Here is a 14,246-nt window from a genome sequence, read left to right as displayed (position 1 = left end):
CTGAGCCCTAGGACCGTGCCCCAGGACTACCTGACATGATGGCTCCTTGCTGTCCCCAGTCCACCTGACTGTGCTGCTGCTCCAGTTTCAACTGTTCTGCCTTATTATTATTTGACCATGCTGGTCATTTATGAACATTTGAACATCTTGGTCATGTTCTGTTATAATCTCTACCCGGCACAGCCAGAAGAGGACTGGCCACCCCACATAGCCCGGTTCCTCTCTAGGTTTCTTCCTAGGTTTTGGCCTTTCTAGGGAGTTTTTCCTAGCCACCGTGCTTTTACACCTGCATTGTTTGCTGTTTGGGGTTTTAGGCTGGGTTTCTGTACAGCACTTTGAGATATCAGCTGATGTACGAAGGGCTATATAAATAAATTTGATTTGATTTGATTTGTGGGCTCAGTTTCAGGTATAATGGGTGTTGTGTGATGTTTTCATCCAATTGTTAAACAAATCACTTCAAAAAGTAGGCAAACTGCTCAGTTCCAGCCACCATAATAATTTATTTTGCCGATACTTCATCCTGGACCGTGTAGCGTAATCTAGACAACTTTCTGTTTACAATTTCCGACATTTGGAAGGACATTTGTTTGTCAACTATAGTTAGATACATGCAGCTTCTCTTCTGTCATAACTTGTTGCCCCAGAAGACTAAATAAAGTAGTGCTCACCAGAATAATGTCTTACATTGACAGAATGAGTGCATTAGTATTCTAGTTAAAACCGGTAAAGTTATCTGTTTCGTTTAGGGACCCAGGGAGAACAGTGAAAAGATTTGGTCTTTGCAAAATTCCCAAATGTCATCAGTTTGACTGGTTTTAGTGAAATTAAAAGCTGAGAAAACGATGAAATTGGTTTATGATAAGACTTTAGTCTGTCTTGGGTGCATATTTTATGTGGTTGAAATACTGTCTGCTTGCATAATAGTGTCAACGAGAACACACACACTTGCATTTCCTCAAGAGATGCTGAAATAATTCTTATTTCTCCACTCTTGTTTCCGAGACTAAATTAACATTTGTTGCGTAATTTCACTGCAATAAATGCATAATTCTGCAAGAGTTAATATTATATTACGCTACATGTGAAAGGTTATAGGCCATATTTCAGTTAATATTTAACCCATATCAATTTAAAATGAGGAATAATCCGTTTATTCATCGGTACAGGGATACTTGTGAGCGGGATATCAAAAGTGCATGTAAATAGCTTAACCCGAATAAGACCTTCTGCGGGATACGAGCTACTGTCCACAATACCTTGCACATGTAAACGTGGTCACTGACTACAGTGTGTGCTACAGGCAATGACTAAAAATCCTCAGAGTCGACTTGTGTGTGAGATTCTATGAGTGAGTGATGGAGAGTTGTGTGTGAGATTCTATGAGTGAGTGATGGAGAGTTGTGTGTGTCTTTGAAATCTGATCTCTACTAAGCAAATGAGCAGATTCAATCATTCTATACAAGTAATCATTATACACTCCAGTAAACTGGTAAATGAATTGGAATAATCGTTAGCTGCTTGGAACTTCCTATCTCAGACCACAAACATTGAGAGGGCCCTGCCCCCACTCGTAAAAGGCGCTGAAGTAATATCTTTAAAAAACACAAAAAAACGCGTTTCTGACCAAATATATACATAGACTGGACACATTCATAGACATGTTGTACATACGTCTACAGTAGTGATCAGTGGACATAGTCTGACTGACAGGCAGTAGGCCCCATAGGGAAGGAGTAGGAAACAACATGGCCGCCCGTGAGGAAGGCTTCACAGCTCCTGTGTCCGTGCCCGTCTCTCCCTCCACATGGCCCGAATCTCAGTCACGATCAGCGGCAAGATGAAGACTATGCTGCAGCCGGTCTGTGAGGCGATCAAATAACAGGAACAAATATGTCACCAACAGGGACAACACAGTGCCTTATGTAAGATGCTCCTGAGGAGAATGAGTGACTCATTTCTGGAAGACGTGAACATTGTCTCACATTATGGGGTTAGACATGATGATATTACCATGACGATGAAGAAGTAGAAGACAAACATCCAGCCCAGCTTGCTCTCGATCACGGATACCAAATACTGGAAGACAACGGAAAAAAAACTCAAGATTAAATCACTGGAAAGCACATATTTCTGTGTGTATGCATGTACTGTATGTATGTGTGTACTTTCTCGGTCTCTAGTGTGTGTTACCTGTCCCGCTGCAGCTCCAATACTCCCAGTCCCGTCCACTATGCCGGTGACGGTAGCCAGAGCCTCCTGACTGCCCCTGAGGGCCTCCTGTCGCCCCAGGTCTGCAGAGATGGCTGAGCTGATCATGTTGGACGGTCCTCCTATGAAGAAACCTGTGGTGGCCAGGAGAGCTGCATTCACCACCTGGTCCGGAGGAGAGTCTGGGGGGTGGACAACACAGGGTTAATTCACACGTTGGTTTTTTTTGTGGATTGTGTATGAGACAGCAAGGGATGTGGTTCTATTTTTCTTTTTCCGCCATCATGGTCTCCCCTTTGGTGGTCTAGAATTGGCATAAAACACAATAATGAACCATTTCCATTTTTTTTCATGAAATAAATTAGATCACATTAAAATGGAAAATGCTTTTGTTGGCCTGAATAATATACTGAAATGTTTTGGGCTAGAAAAAGGAGGACGGCAGATGAAAGAAGGAGGAGTACTCACGGCTGTAACCCACCAGGGCTCCCATAGCCAGCAGCAGACTGACGGCTAACACTGGAGCCCTCTTCCCCATGAAGTCTGAGATCAGGCCCTGGATCGTACCACCTGAGAGAGAGAGAGCGAGAGAGCGCAGAAGATTAATACACAGTTTCCTGTACCGTCTAAAGGGGTCTACACAGTCTATGCAAATGGAGCCGACGGAGGTCCGTTTGCGTTACGTTCCAAAAATCCAGTCGCACAACTGTACGTGAAACTACAGTGCCTTGCGAAAGTATTCGGCCCCCTTGAACTTTGCGACCTTTTGCCACATTTCAGGCTTCAAACATAAAGATATAAAACTGTATTTTTTTGTGAAGAATCAACAACAAGTGGGACACAATCATGAAGTGCAACGACATTTATTGGATATTTCAAACTTTTTTAACAAATTAAAAACTGAAAAATTGGGCGTGCAAAATTATTCAGTCCCTTTACTTTCAGTGCAGCAAACTCTCTCCAGAAGTTCAGTGAGGATCTCTGAATGATCCAATGTTGACCTAAATGACTAATGATGATAAATACAATCCACCTGTGTGTAATCAAGTCTCCGTATAAATGCACCTGCACTGTGATAGACTCAGAGGTCCGTTAAAAGCGCAGAGAGCATCATGAAGAACAAGGAACACACCAGGCAGGTCCGAGATACTGTTGTGAAGAAGTTTAAAGCCGGATTTGGATACAAAAATATTTCCCAAGCTTTAAACATCCCAAGGAGCACTGTGCAAGCGATAATATTGAAATGGAAGGAGTATCAGACCACTGCAAATCTACCAAGACCTGGCCGTCCCTCTAAACTTTCAGCTCATACAAGGAGAAGACTGATCAGAGATGCAGCCAAGAGGCCCATGATCACTCTGGATGAACTGCAGAGATCTACAGCTGAGGTGGGAGACTCTGTCCATAGGACAACAATCAGTCGTATATTGCACAAATCTGGAAGAGTGGCAAGAAGAAAGCCATTTCTTAAAGATATCCATAAAAAGGGGTCGTTTAAAGTTTGCCACAAGCCACCTGGGAGACACACCAAACATGTGGAAGAATGTGCTCTGGTCAGATGAAACCAAAATTGAACTTTTTGGCAACAATGCAAAACGTTATGTTCGGCGTAAAAGCAACACAGCTCATCACCCTGAACACACCATCCCCACTGTCAAACATGGTGGTGGCAGCATTATGGTTTGGGCCTGCTTTTCTTCAGGAGGGACAGGGAAGATGTTAAAATTGATGGGAAGATGGATGGAGCCAAATACAGGACCATTCTGGAAGAAAACCTGATGGAGTCTGCAAAAGACCTGAGACTGGGACGGAGATTTGTCTTCCAACAAGACAATGATCCAAAACATAAAGCAAAATCTACAATGGAATGGTTAAAAAATAAACATATCCAGGTGTTAGAATGGCCAAGTCAAAGTCCAGACCTGAATCCAATCGAGAATCTGTGGAAAGAACTGAAAACTGCTGTTCACAAATGTTCTCCACCCAACCTCACTGAGCTCGAGCTGTTTTGCAAGGAGGAATGTGAAGAAATTTCAGTCTCTCGATGTGCAAAACTGGTAGAGACATACTCCAAGCGACTTACAGCTGTAATCGCAGCAAAAGGTGGCGCTACAAAGTATTAACTTAATTAAGGGGGCTGAATAATTTTGCACGCCCAATTTTTCAGTTTTTGATTTGTTAAAAAAGTTTGAAATATCCAATAAATGTCGTTCCACTTCATGATTGTGTCCCACTTGTTGTTGATTCTTCACAAAAAATACAGTTTTATATCTTTATGTTTGAAGCCTGAAATGTGGCAAAAGGTCGCAAAGTTCAAGGGGGCCGAATACTTTCGCAAGGCACTGTACGTATAGAGCGTTGCAAATGGACGTTCGTCGGTTCCGTTGGCGTAGACTGTGTAGACCCCTTTAGACGGCATAGATAAATGACTCCGCATAGCTAGCTAGGATGTTACGACATCTAAACCGTAGTCAACAACACCAATGTCATTCATATTAACCAGCCAGCGTTAACTAGGCCTGGGCCGGAACACTCACCTATGATGCCTCCGACGTCGTACCACACAGAGAGCCTGTCGGCCTGGGCCTCCTTCCAGCCAAAGTTCCTGCTCAGGTAGAAGGGCAACCAGAAGAAGAAGGAGTAGTTGACCAGCTTCAGACAGGCGTACGCCAGGGAATACTGGGGAGAGAGGATGACAGTCACCAGTCACTGGATGAGTCATCTCAGAAAGGCAGAACTAAAATATTCAGATCGTCAGATGCTCCATAATACAATACTTGCTTTATTGGTCCATTTGTTCAGAGAAAGATACTAATGCAACTAGCGACGTGTTCACCCCCTCCTAAAAACTGCCAGCCAAAGAATTGAGATAGAATGGAAACTCATATACCGGGAGGGGCAGATAGCAGAGAGGATGATAAGATGAGAGAAATCGATAAGGATATAGAGAGGGGGGGGGGGTGAATGAAAGAGGGCGATAGGAGGGTGATTGCAAAAGAGAGAGTGGATGACCGCCGACCAGAGTTAGTGAGGTCATGCGAAAGAGACAGAGACAAAAAGAGAGCTCTAGTAATATCCCACTCACAGGCAGCACTCCGGGAAGGCAGAAGGCCTGGCAGAATCCGATGGCTTTGGGTGTTTCCCGCGGCTCCTCATCCCCCTGCCGGATGGTGTAGTACCCTCCGTCACACACCTCCTCCGATCCCTCCTCGTCCTCTTCATCACTCATCAGAGGCCTGTGGCTGTCTGCGTCTCTTTCCACTGGTCTCAGACCTGTTTCTGACTCCAAACACAAACCTGATGGGACAGTGAAACACCACTCTTCATCATAAGAGTCAAAGTACATTGTAGCTAAACTCAGCAAAACTAAATGCGTTTATTTTCAGCAAACGTAACGTGTAAATATTTGTATGAACATAACAAGATTCAGCAACAGACATAAACTGAACAAGTTCCACAGGCATGTGATGGACAGTGTCCCTGAACAAGGGGGAAGGGGTCAGTATCTGGTGTGGCCACCAGCTGCATTATGTACTGCAGTGCATCTCCTCCTCACGGACTGCACCAGGTTTGCCAGTTCTTGCTGTGAGATGTTACCCCACTACTCCACCAAGGCACCTGCAAGTTCCTGGACATTTCTGGGGGAAATGGCCCTAGCCCTCACCCTCCGATCCAATAGGTCCCAGATGTGCTCAATGGGATTGAGATACGGGCTCTTCGCTGGCCATAGCAGAACACTGACATTCCTGTCTTGCAGGAAATCACGCACAGAACGAGCAGTATGGATGGTAACATTGTCATGCTGGAGGGTCATGTCAGGATAAGCCTGCAGGAAGGGTACCACATGAGGGAGGAGGTTGTCTTCCCTGCAACGCACAGCGTTGAGATTGCCTGCAATGACAACAAGCTCAGTCCGATGATGCTGTGACACACCGCCCCAGACCATGACGGATCCTCCACCTCCAAATCGATCCCGCTCCAGAATACAGGCCTCGGTGTAACGCTCATTCCTTCGACGATAAACACTAATCCGACCATCACCCCTGGTGAGACAAAACCGTGACTCGTCAGTGAAGAGCACTTTTTGCCAGTCCTGTCTGGTCCAGCGATGGTGGGTTTGTGCCCATAAGCGATGTTGTTGCCGGTGATGTCTGGCGAGGACCTGCCTTTACAACAGGCCTATAAGCCCTCAGTCCAGCCTCTCTCAGACTATTGCGGACAGTCTGAGCACTGATGGAGGGATTATGCGTTCCTGGTGTAACTCGGACAGTTGTTGTTGCCATCCTGTACCTGTTCCCGCAGGTGTGATGTTCGGATGTACCGGTCCTGTGCATGTGTTGTTACACGTGGTCTGCCACTGCGAGGACGATCAGCTGTCCGTCCTGTCTCCCTGTAGCGCTGTCTTACAGTACGGACTTTGCAATTTATTGCCTTGGCCACATCTGCAGTCCTCATGCCTCCTTGCAGCATGCCTAAGGTGTGTTCACGCAGATGAGCAGGGACCCTGGGCATCTTTCTTTTAGTGTTTTTCAGAGTCAGTAGAAAGGCCTCTTTAGTGTCCAAGGTTTCATAACTGTGACCTTAATTGCCTACCGTCTGTAAGCTGTTAGTGACTTAACGACCGTTCCACAGGTGCATGTTCATTAATTATTTATGGTTCATTGAACAAGCATGGGAAACAGTGTTTAAACCCTTTACAATGAAGATCTGTGAAGTTATTTGGATTTTTACGAATTATCTCTGAAAGACAAGGTCCTGAAAAAGGAACGTTTCTTTTTTTGCTGAGTTTATATTACAGGTCAACTGATTAATCGGAATGGCCGATTAATTAGGGCTGATTTCAAGTTTTCATAACAATCGGAAATCTGTATTTTTGGACGGCGATTTCTTCTTTATTTAACGAGGCAAGTCAGTTAAGAACACATTCTTATTTTCAATGACGGCCTAGGAACGGTGGGTTAACTGCCTTGTTCAGGGGCAGAACGACAGATTTTCACCATGTCAGTTCTGGGATGCAATCTTGCAACCTTACGGTTAACTCGTCCAACGCTCTAACCACCTGCCTCTCATTGCACTCCATGAGGAGCCTCCCTGTTATGCGAATGCAGTAAGCCAAGGTAAGTTGCTAGCTAGCATTAAACTTATCTTATAAGAAACAATCAATCAATAAATCATAATCTCTAGTTAAACTAGTAATATCATTAACCATGTGTAGTTATCTAGCGTGTCCTGCATTGCATATAATCGATGCAACGCTGGGGGATGATTTAACAAAAGCGCATTTGCGAAAAAAAGCACAATCGTTGCATGACTGTACCTAACCATGAACACCAATGCCTTTCTTAAAATCAATACACAGAAGTATATATTTTTAAACCTGCATATTTAGCTAAAAGAAATCCTAAAAGAAATCCAGGTTAGCAAGCAATATTAACCTGGTGAAATTGTGTCACTTCTCTTGAGCTCATTGCATGCAGAGTCAGTTTATATGCAACAGTTTGGGCAGCGTGGCTCATTGCGGACTAATTTGCCAGAATTCTACGTAATTATGACATAACTTTGAAGGTTGTACAATGTAACAAGAATATTTAGACTTGGGGATGCCTCCAGTTAGATAAAATACCGAACGGTTCCGTATTTCACTGAAATAATAAACGTTTTGTTTTCGAAATGATAGTTTCCGGATTCGACCATATTAATGACCAAAGGCTCGTATTTCTGTGTGTTATTATGTTATAATTAAGTCTATGATTTGATATAGCAGTCTGACTGAGCGATGGTAGGCAGCAGCAGGCTCGTAAGCATTCATTCAAACAGCTCTTTTGTGCGTTTTGCCAGCAGCTCTTCGCAAGCACAGCGCTGTTTATGACTTCAAGCCTATCAGCCTAACGGCTGGTGTGACCGATGGGAAATGGCTAGCTAGTTAGCGGGGTGTGCGCTAATAGCATTTCAAATGTCATTCGCTCTGAGACTTGGAGTAGTTATTCCCCTTGCTCTGCAAGGGCCGCGGCTTTTGTGGAGCGATAGGTAACGCTGCTTCGAGGGTGGCTGTTGTCAATGTGTTCCTGGTTCGAGCCCAGGTAGGGGCGAGGAGAGGGACAGAAGCTATACTGTTACACTGGCAATACTAAAGTGCCTATAAGAACATCCAATAGTCAAAGGTATATGAAATACAAATGGTAGAGAGAGAACTAGTCCTATAAATACTAAATACCATATTAACTACAACCTAAAACCTCTTACCTTGGTATATTGAAGTCTCATGTTAAAAGGAACCACCAGCTTTTATATGTTCTCATGTTCTGAGCAAGGAACTTAAACGTTAGCTTTTTTACATGACACATATTGCACTTTTACTTCTCCAACACTTTGTTTTTGCATTATTTAAACCAAATTGAACATGTTTCATTATTTATTTGAGACTAAATAGATTTTTATTGATGTATTATATCAAGTTAAAATAAGTGTTCATTCAGTATTGTTGTAATTGTCATTATTACAAATAAATACTTTTTAAAAATTATTTAAATTGGTCATTTAAATCGGTATCTGCTTTTTTTTTTGGGTCCTCCAATAATCGGTATCATGTTGAAAAATTATAAATCGGTCGACCTCTGGTTTATATGTGCTTTATATCATATTCCACACACACACACACACACACACACACACACACACACACACACACACACACACACACACACACACACACACACACACACACACACACACACACACACACACACACACACACACACACACACACACACACACACACACACACACACACACACGTTTATTCTATTCTACCGAGCCATTTACTTTATGCTCGTACTCTTATCTTGTATTATTTTCGAGAAGGAACCAGCAAGTAAGCATTTCATTGGACGATGTGTACCATGCGTATCCTGTACACACGACTAATAGAACTTGAGACTTGAAGTGAAAGAATGTACAGTATGACACAGTGATAGGGAGACAATGCCACACCAATGAGGGAAACTGGACATATGCGGACCTAATACTCACCCACTTCTTTAGGGGAGGTGAGCAGACCAAAGAACACTACCACCCCACCAGCAAACTGCAGCACTGAAGTGACCAGGAAGGCATACTGCAGAAACACAGCATAACACTGGGGTGACTTGGATTGGGAATTGTGCTGTTCGTGCTATGTAGCAAACTATGTAGCAAGAGGTTGAGAGAATGTAGTGACATTTTCTAGAGACTTACTAACTAGACCATACCAGGTATTGTCTATGCTACATAGCATGTCCGTTTTTCATCTAGACTTTATTTAAAAAAAAAGGTGAGTCCCAGAGCGGATCTGTAATAGGTATATCTGTGTGTGTCTGCACTCACCTCATAACCGTACTTGAGAACACTGGATGCCAGGAAAGCGCCCAGGATGTTCCCAACAGAGGCACAGGCACTCCACAGGCCAAATACAAAACCTCGCCTGGAGGGAGGAGGAGACATACAGCGGTTACTCTCCAGAACACGCACAACACACACGACATGCTCAACACAATACTCAATTAGAACCTTGTCTTCTAGAATACAACAGAACCAAGAATAAAATTGGTACATCACAGGGTCGTTCCGTATGATTTCAATCACTTTCTGACGGCACCCCCTTTGATGTAAAATAAAGTCTTAGATTATGTAAAATAGGGTCTAAACTACAACATTTGTGAAAATTAGTCAAATCTGAGGTCACTTGTTTTTAGATAAATAACATTTATGCATAAAAAGTTTCTTAAAATTAAAAACTTAAAAATGAAATCATAGAATAGACTAAAAACCCTGTTTCTAAGCTTTTAAATTATATCAAACTCAACCATTTATCTTTATCTGTGCTAAAGACATGGATGTCTCATGGTAGGGTGGGGAATTGTTGCATGTTTTTTTTTCCCATTTATGTTTTAAGGTTGGACTTTAGCACGTATAGCTCGTTAGCACGTAGGGCGCACCGATTGGTGTCACCTCGTTAGTCAGTATTGGATACACCATTGCTGGTTGCCATCTCTTTAGTGGGAAGGCGTTAACCTGTCCTGGCCCAGGCGCTATTTAAGAGCGGCTGGCCCTTTGCTCCAGTTGTCTTGATAGACACAGAGGGTTAACACCTTCAGTTGGCGCACCCGATTTTGATTTCTAGACAAAAAAATCCTTTATCTGATTTTGTTTTGCTCCACCTTTTTGGTTTGCTTCCTGTCTTTAACCTCGGGTTTTTCTTTCGTTTTTGCCTCTTTGGCAAATTTAGTGGGCGCCAATGGTGGACATCTTTTAGGTTCCAGTTGTGGTTGCTAGTCAACTTTCAGTGGACACGCCCGTGTCTTTCAGAACCTCTCCTAAAACCACCCCTTTCATTTTGGCTGTTGGTCATTGACTCTTAGTTCCCCCTTCTGTTTGCGTGACATTTTTTGGTTTTCTTGTTGGAGAACGTAACAGTATGCAAAAATAGGTCAACCCTGAACACCATCATCTCCTGAATGTTTTGGCATTCAGGTCCAAATATAAAAGTTACTTTCTGACCAATTTCACCATATGGGCAAACATGTACGACAGGTTTCAGGCAAATCAAAAGGGGTGCTGTCAGAAAGCGATTGATATCATATGGAACGACCCCACAGTTAAAGCAATCACCCAAGGCTACTGTTTGTAAGGACAACTTCTGATTGTGGACATTCAAGGACCTTTACTCAATCTGTGAGTGATCTGCATTGATCAGTAGTGATGGGGAAAACAAACACAGTTACAGATGAGGAGATTCTTTTTGACGATATTGCAATATTATTTTGGCGCTAGGTTTGCTGTACCGACACCCAAACTCCAGTATTTTCCCTTCGTAGCTTGTTCGCCATCTTATTTTTTAGGGTGACCGTTTGTTTTCAGCCCTTTTATTTCCATGACTGACCAAAACTAGTTCTCATGGCTCTCTCAGACATACAGTGAGCAATATCGTTTGGAACACCGAATCGCAATAAAATCACAATATCGAATCACAATACATATAGAATTGTGGGAATCGCAATAAATATTGTATCGCTATCATATCGTAAGGTCCCTGGAAATTCCCAGCCCTAATGATCAGTGTTGGAGTATACTAGTGTCATGGCAGAGAGAGTGATATGATACTCACCCCGACTTGCCAAACCAGTTCCCCATGACTGCCACCACACAGGGCCAGACAGCAGACTGCAGTAGGCCGTTCAGCACCCAAAGACCACAGTACAGGTAGATGTTATAGAACTGCAGCCACTCAGTCAGAGTACCAAACACAAACTCCTGGGAAGTGAAGGAGGGAAAAACAGAAAGTGATATTGGATTACGTCACTAAATAAACACAGTGAAATATAATGGGATCAAAATGTAGAATCTGCAGTATATATGACTATTGTAGTAATTAGGTTTTCACTAAGTACCTATTGTATAAATCTGTTGTAACAACTGTGTAGATGTATATGAAATATAAAAGCACTTACCACTATGGCTGAACCACACAGACCAAAGGAGAGGACATATCGGAGGTTCATGCGATCTCCAATCACTCCACTCATATATAAGCCCTGCATGAATATTGAACAACACACGCATGTTTACCCTGTCCTCCTGTTTTGACTACGCATCAGTGTGCTTGTTTCCATGTTGATAATGAAAGATGACATTAATGAATTAGCATACATTAGTCTAATGTGCATATTAGCATGTGGCAGGAGAGAGAAGTAAATCTGATCTGACTGATAAGGTTACATTGAGTCACTGTTGCTAGACTACCAACTAGTAGGACCCCCCCCCCCCGACACTCACCGCAGCGTAGGAAAACAGGAAGATGGTGTCGAGGACACCCAGGAACAGAGTGGCTCCATCGGAGTCTGCAAACAGGTTATTCTTCTCCCATGTCTGGAGGAAGATACAGAATAGACAATCAAAGATACATACAGTAACACAATAAATCAACTTTAGATCATTTAACACAAAAACGTTGTCAGAGTAACTGAGTAAAGGGATTTATTTAACCATTAGTATTAGCTGTACTTCACGGTCTGTTTCAACATTATGGTCACGTGCAGAGCACTCGTCAGTAGCTCCACACCTGATAACACTTCCCCATCCACTGCACACAAAGTAAATATTGAGGATCGCACGTGACCAAACCCAATGGTGCAAACTGAGGCAAAACAGCAGACATCCAGGACTTAAGTCATTGTATCAGAGATCATCATTCAGGGCAGGCGAAAAGGAGAGATAATTCAAGGAGGAGAATCCACATCCTCCCGAGTACGTACCTCCCCGGGTGAGAAGGCAGGAGAGCTGGCATTCTGCACAGAGGGAGTCCACTGGGCTGAGATGCTCACTTTCACATTACTGAAGGTCTTCCTCGAGGCGTGCAGGAGGACATAGCTGGAGAGAGAGGGAGGGGAGACTTAATAAAGCCCTGTTATATTCCTAGCACAATAGGGGACCAGAAACACCCAGGGTCTTCCAATGCTGTGTGTAGCTGTTTAAAGCAGCTGGTGTGCAGTACTCAGCCCATTTACAACTACTAGAAATTCCTCAAGACTATAACCTGTAAATAAGAACTCCAGGCTATACGTCACTTCCTGATGACAGGGCCTGGAAAGCAAAACCACAACTTCTTTGGCACAGCCGAGAGGGGTCAAAGGTCAGGGCTCAGAGTGCGGAGGTCAGGATAGGGAATGTGAGAAGAACCGATTCAGCATGAATCTGATTCTTACTGCTCAACTGTCTGACACGTTCACTTTCTCCTACTCTGATAACAACCAGTCTGACCAGGAAGCGAAGGAAGCATTTTTTTTTACAGTGTAATTACAGTGGAGAGCTTTAGAAGACTGTGAGTACTGTAGCTCCAGTCCAGGTATTAGCACTCGTTGGGGCCCCTATTTACTTAAGGAGGATGTCGGCCTATATGAGCACAAGTGAGCCTGTGTATCAAATGCGCATGTATGCTCTGGTATAAGTGCTTGTGTAGAGAGCATTTGGGCCAAAGAGAACTGGAATGAGAACTCTGAACATTCAGAGGGTCTTATAGCAGATCCCTACAAGGCTGGTGGGAGTTCAGGAGTTGAGTTTACCTAAAGAAGGTGAGGAGGAAGGCGACCAGGTGATGGTGGGTGTACTGCGCCAGGAAGCCACAGCACGGGGACGACATCACAGGGGTCACCAGGAGGGATGGGAGGGGGTGGAGGTCTTCAAGGGAACAGCAGAAGAAGCAGGCAGGAGAGGGGGGCGGGTTCAGAGAGGGAACAGCACCACACTAGTTTATTCAACACTACAGCCTAGGTCAAAAACACAACTTTGCCTGAAAAGAGAGAACTGGGGTTTAAAGTCCTATGAGACCAGGTGGATATTTTTCACCATAGCAAATGTAGGTAAAAGGCCAATGATATAAAGCCACAAACAAGTCAAAGGTCTTGGTCAGCCTCTTCCAAATAAAGAGAACCATAAGCTTGTTATCATTAACCTACTTCTCACCATGGGACCTGACTGTTAGTCCTACAGCCAACAAACCTTGGAACCTGGCCTGAAAGATGTATCTGGTGTAAACACCCTCTGAATCACATTCTGTCAATAAAGGCAAAACCCCCCAAAAAGATTGAGATTTCCTTACCTACTTTTTCCGCAAACGTGTACTCGTTCTAGATAGGAAGAATTTAGCTATGGACAGCAATAAATAGCATTGGGAGCTGTCTTCTTTCTGTCTGCTTCTGTCGCTGGCTAGCAGTGCAGCACTGAAGTGACTCACTCTGGTGATATGTAAAAGCATATGAAATACACTTGCTCGATACTTCTCTTTCACTAAAGATACATTAGGCATCGGATAACACTGTATGGAAATACAAATATGCAATCAACGTCGAGGTCAAACGGATAAGGACTTACCTGTTTTATTTACATAAACATCGACGCTAGTGTGAGACCACCTGTCTACAGTCCAGTCTGCTACACTGTAGCAATCGGTTTTCTTCATCTGTGGTTTCACGTTTCCTATTGCCACCAACAGGGCTGGAGCG

At 43.5% G+C, this 14,246-nt stretch overlaps 1 protein-coding gene across 3 annotated transcripts; it reads right to left on the bottom strand.

Moving 5' to 3' along the window:
- Positions 1–483: 483 nt before the first annotated feature.
- On the bottom strand, positions 484–14,241 carry LOC123995621 (sugar phosphate exchanger 3-like). 3 transcript variants are annotated; one of them, XM_046299258.1, is made up of 15 exons: positions 14,116–14,241; positions 13,844–13,979; positions 13,308–13,422; positions 12,501–12,615; positions 12,022–12,114; positions 11,697–11,780; positions 11,354–11,499; positions 9,574–9,670; positions 9,241–9,325; positions 5,297–5,508; positions 4,749–4,890; positions 2,680–2,781; positions 2,194–2,393; positions 2,014–2,079; positions 484–1,863 (listed from the first exon to the last, which is right to left on the bottom strand). In XM_046299258.1, exons 3-15 carry the CDS (start codon positions 13,382–13,384, stop codon positions 1,771–1,773), a joined length of 1,512 nt encoding a protein of 503 aa, XP_046155214.1. In that variant the 5' UTR covers positions 13,385–13,422; positions 13,844–13,979; positions 14,116–14,241; the 3' UTR covers positions 484–1,770. The 3 variants fall into 3 exon arrangements, with proteins under 3 accessions (XP_046155214.1, XP_046155215.1, XP_046155212.1); XM_046299259.1 differs by having other exon boundaries at positions 13,848–13,979; XM_046299256.1 differs by lacking the exon at positions 13,844–13,979 and having other exon boundaries at positions 14,116–14,214.
- Positions 14,242–14,246: the final 5 nt, after the last annotated feature.

Source organism: Oncorhynchus gorbuscha, linkage group LG14, assembly GCF_021184085.1.
Source record: "Oncorhynchus gorbuscha isolate QuinsamMale2020 ecotype Even-year linkage group LG14, OgorEven_v1.0, whole genome shotgun sequence".
NCBI lineage: Eukaryota > Metazoa > Chordata > Actinopteri > Salmoniformes > Salmonidae > Oncorhynchus > Oncorhynchus gorbuscha.
Note: the sequence above shows the minus strand (reverse complement) of the source record. Positions and strands in the feature narration are given on the sequence as shown.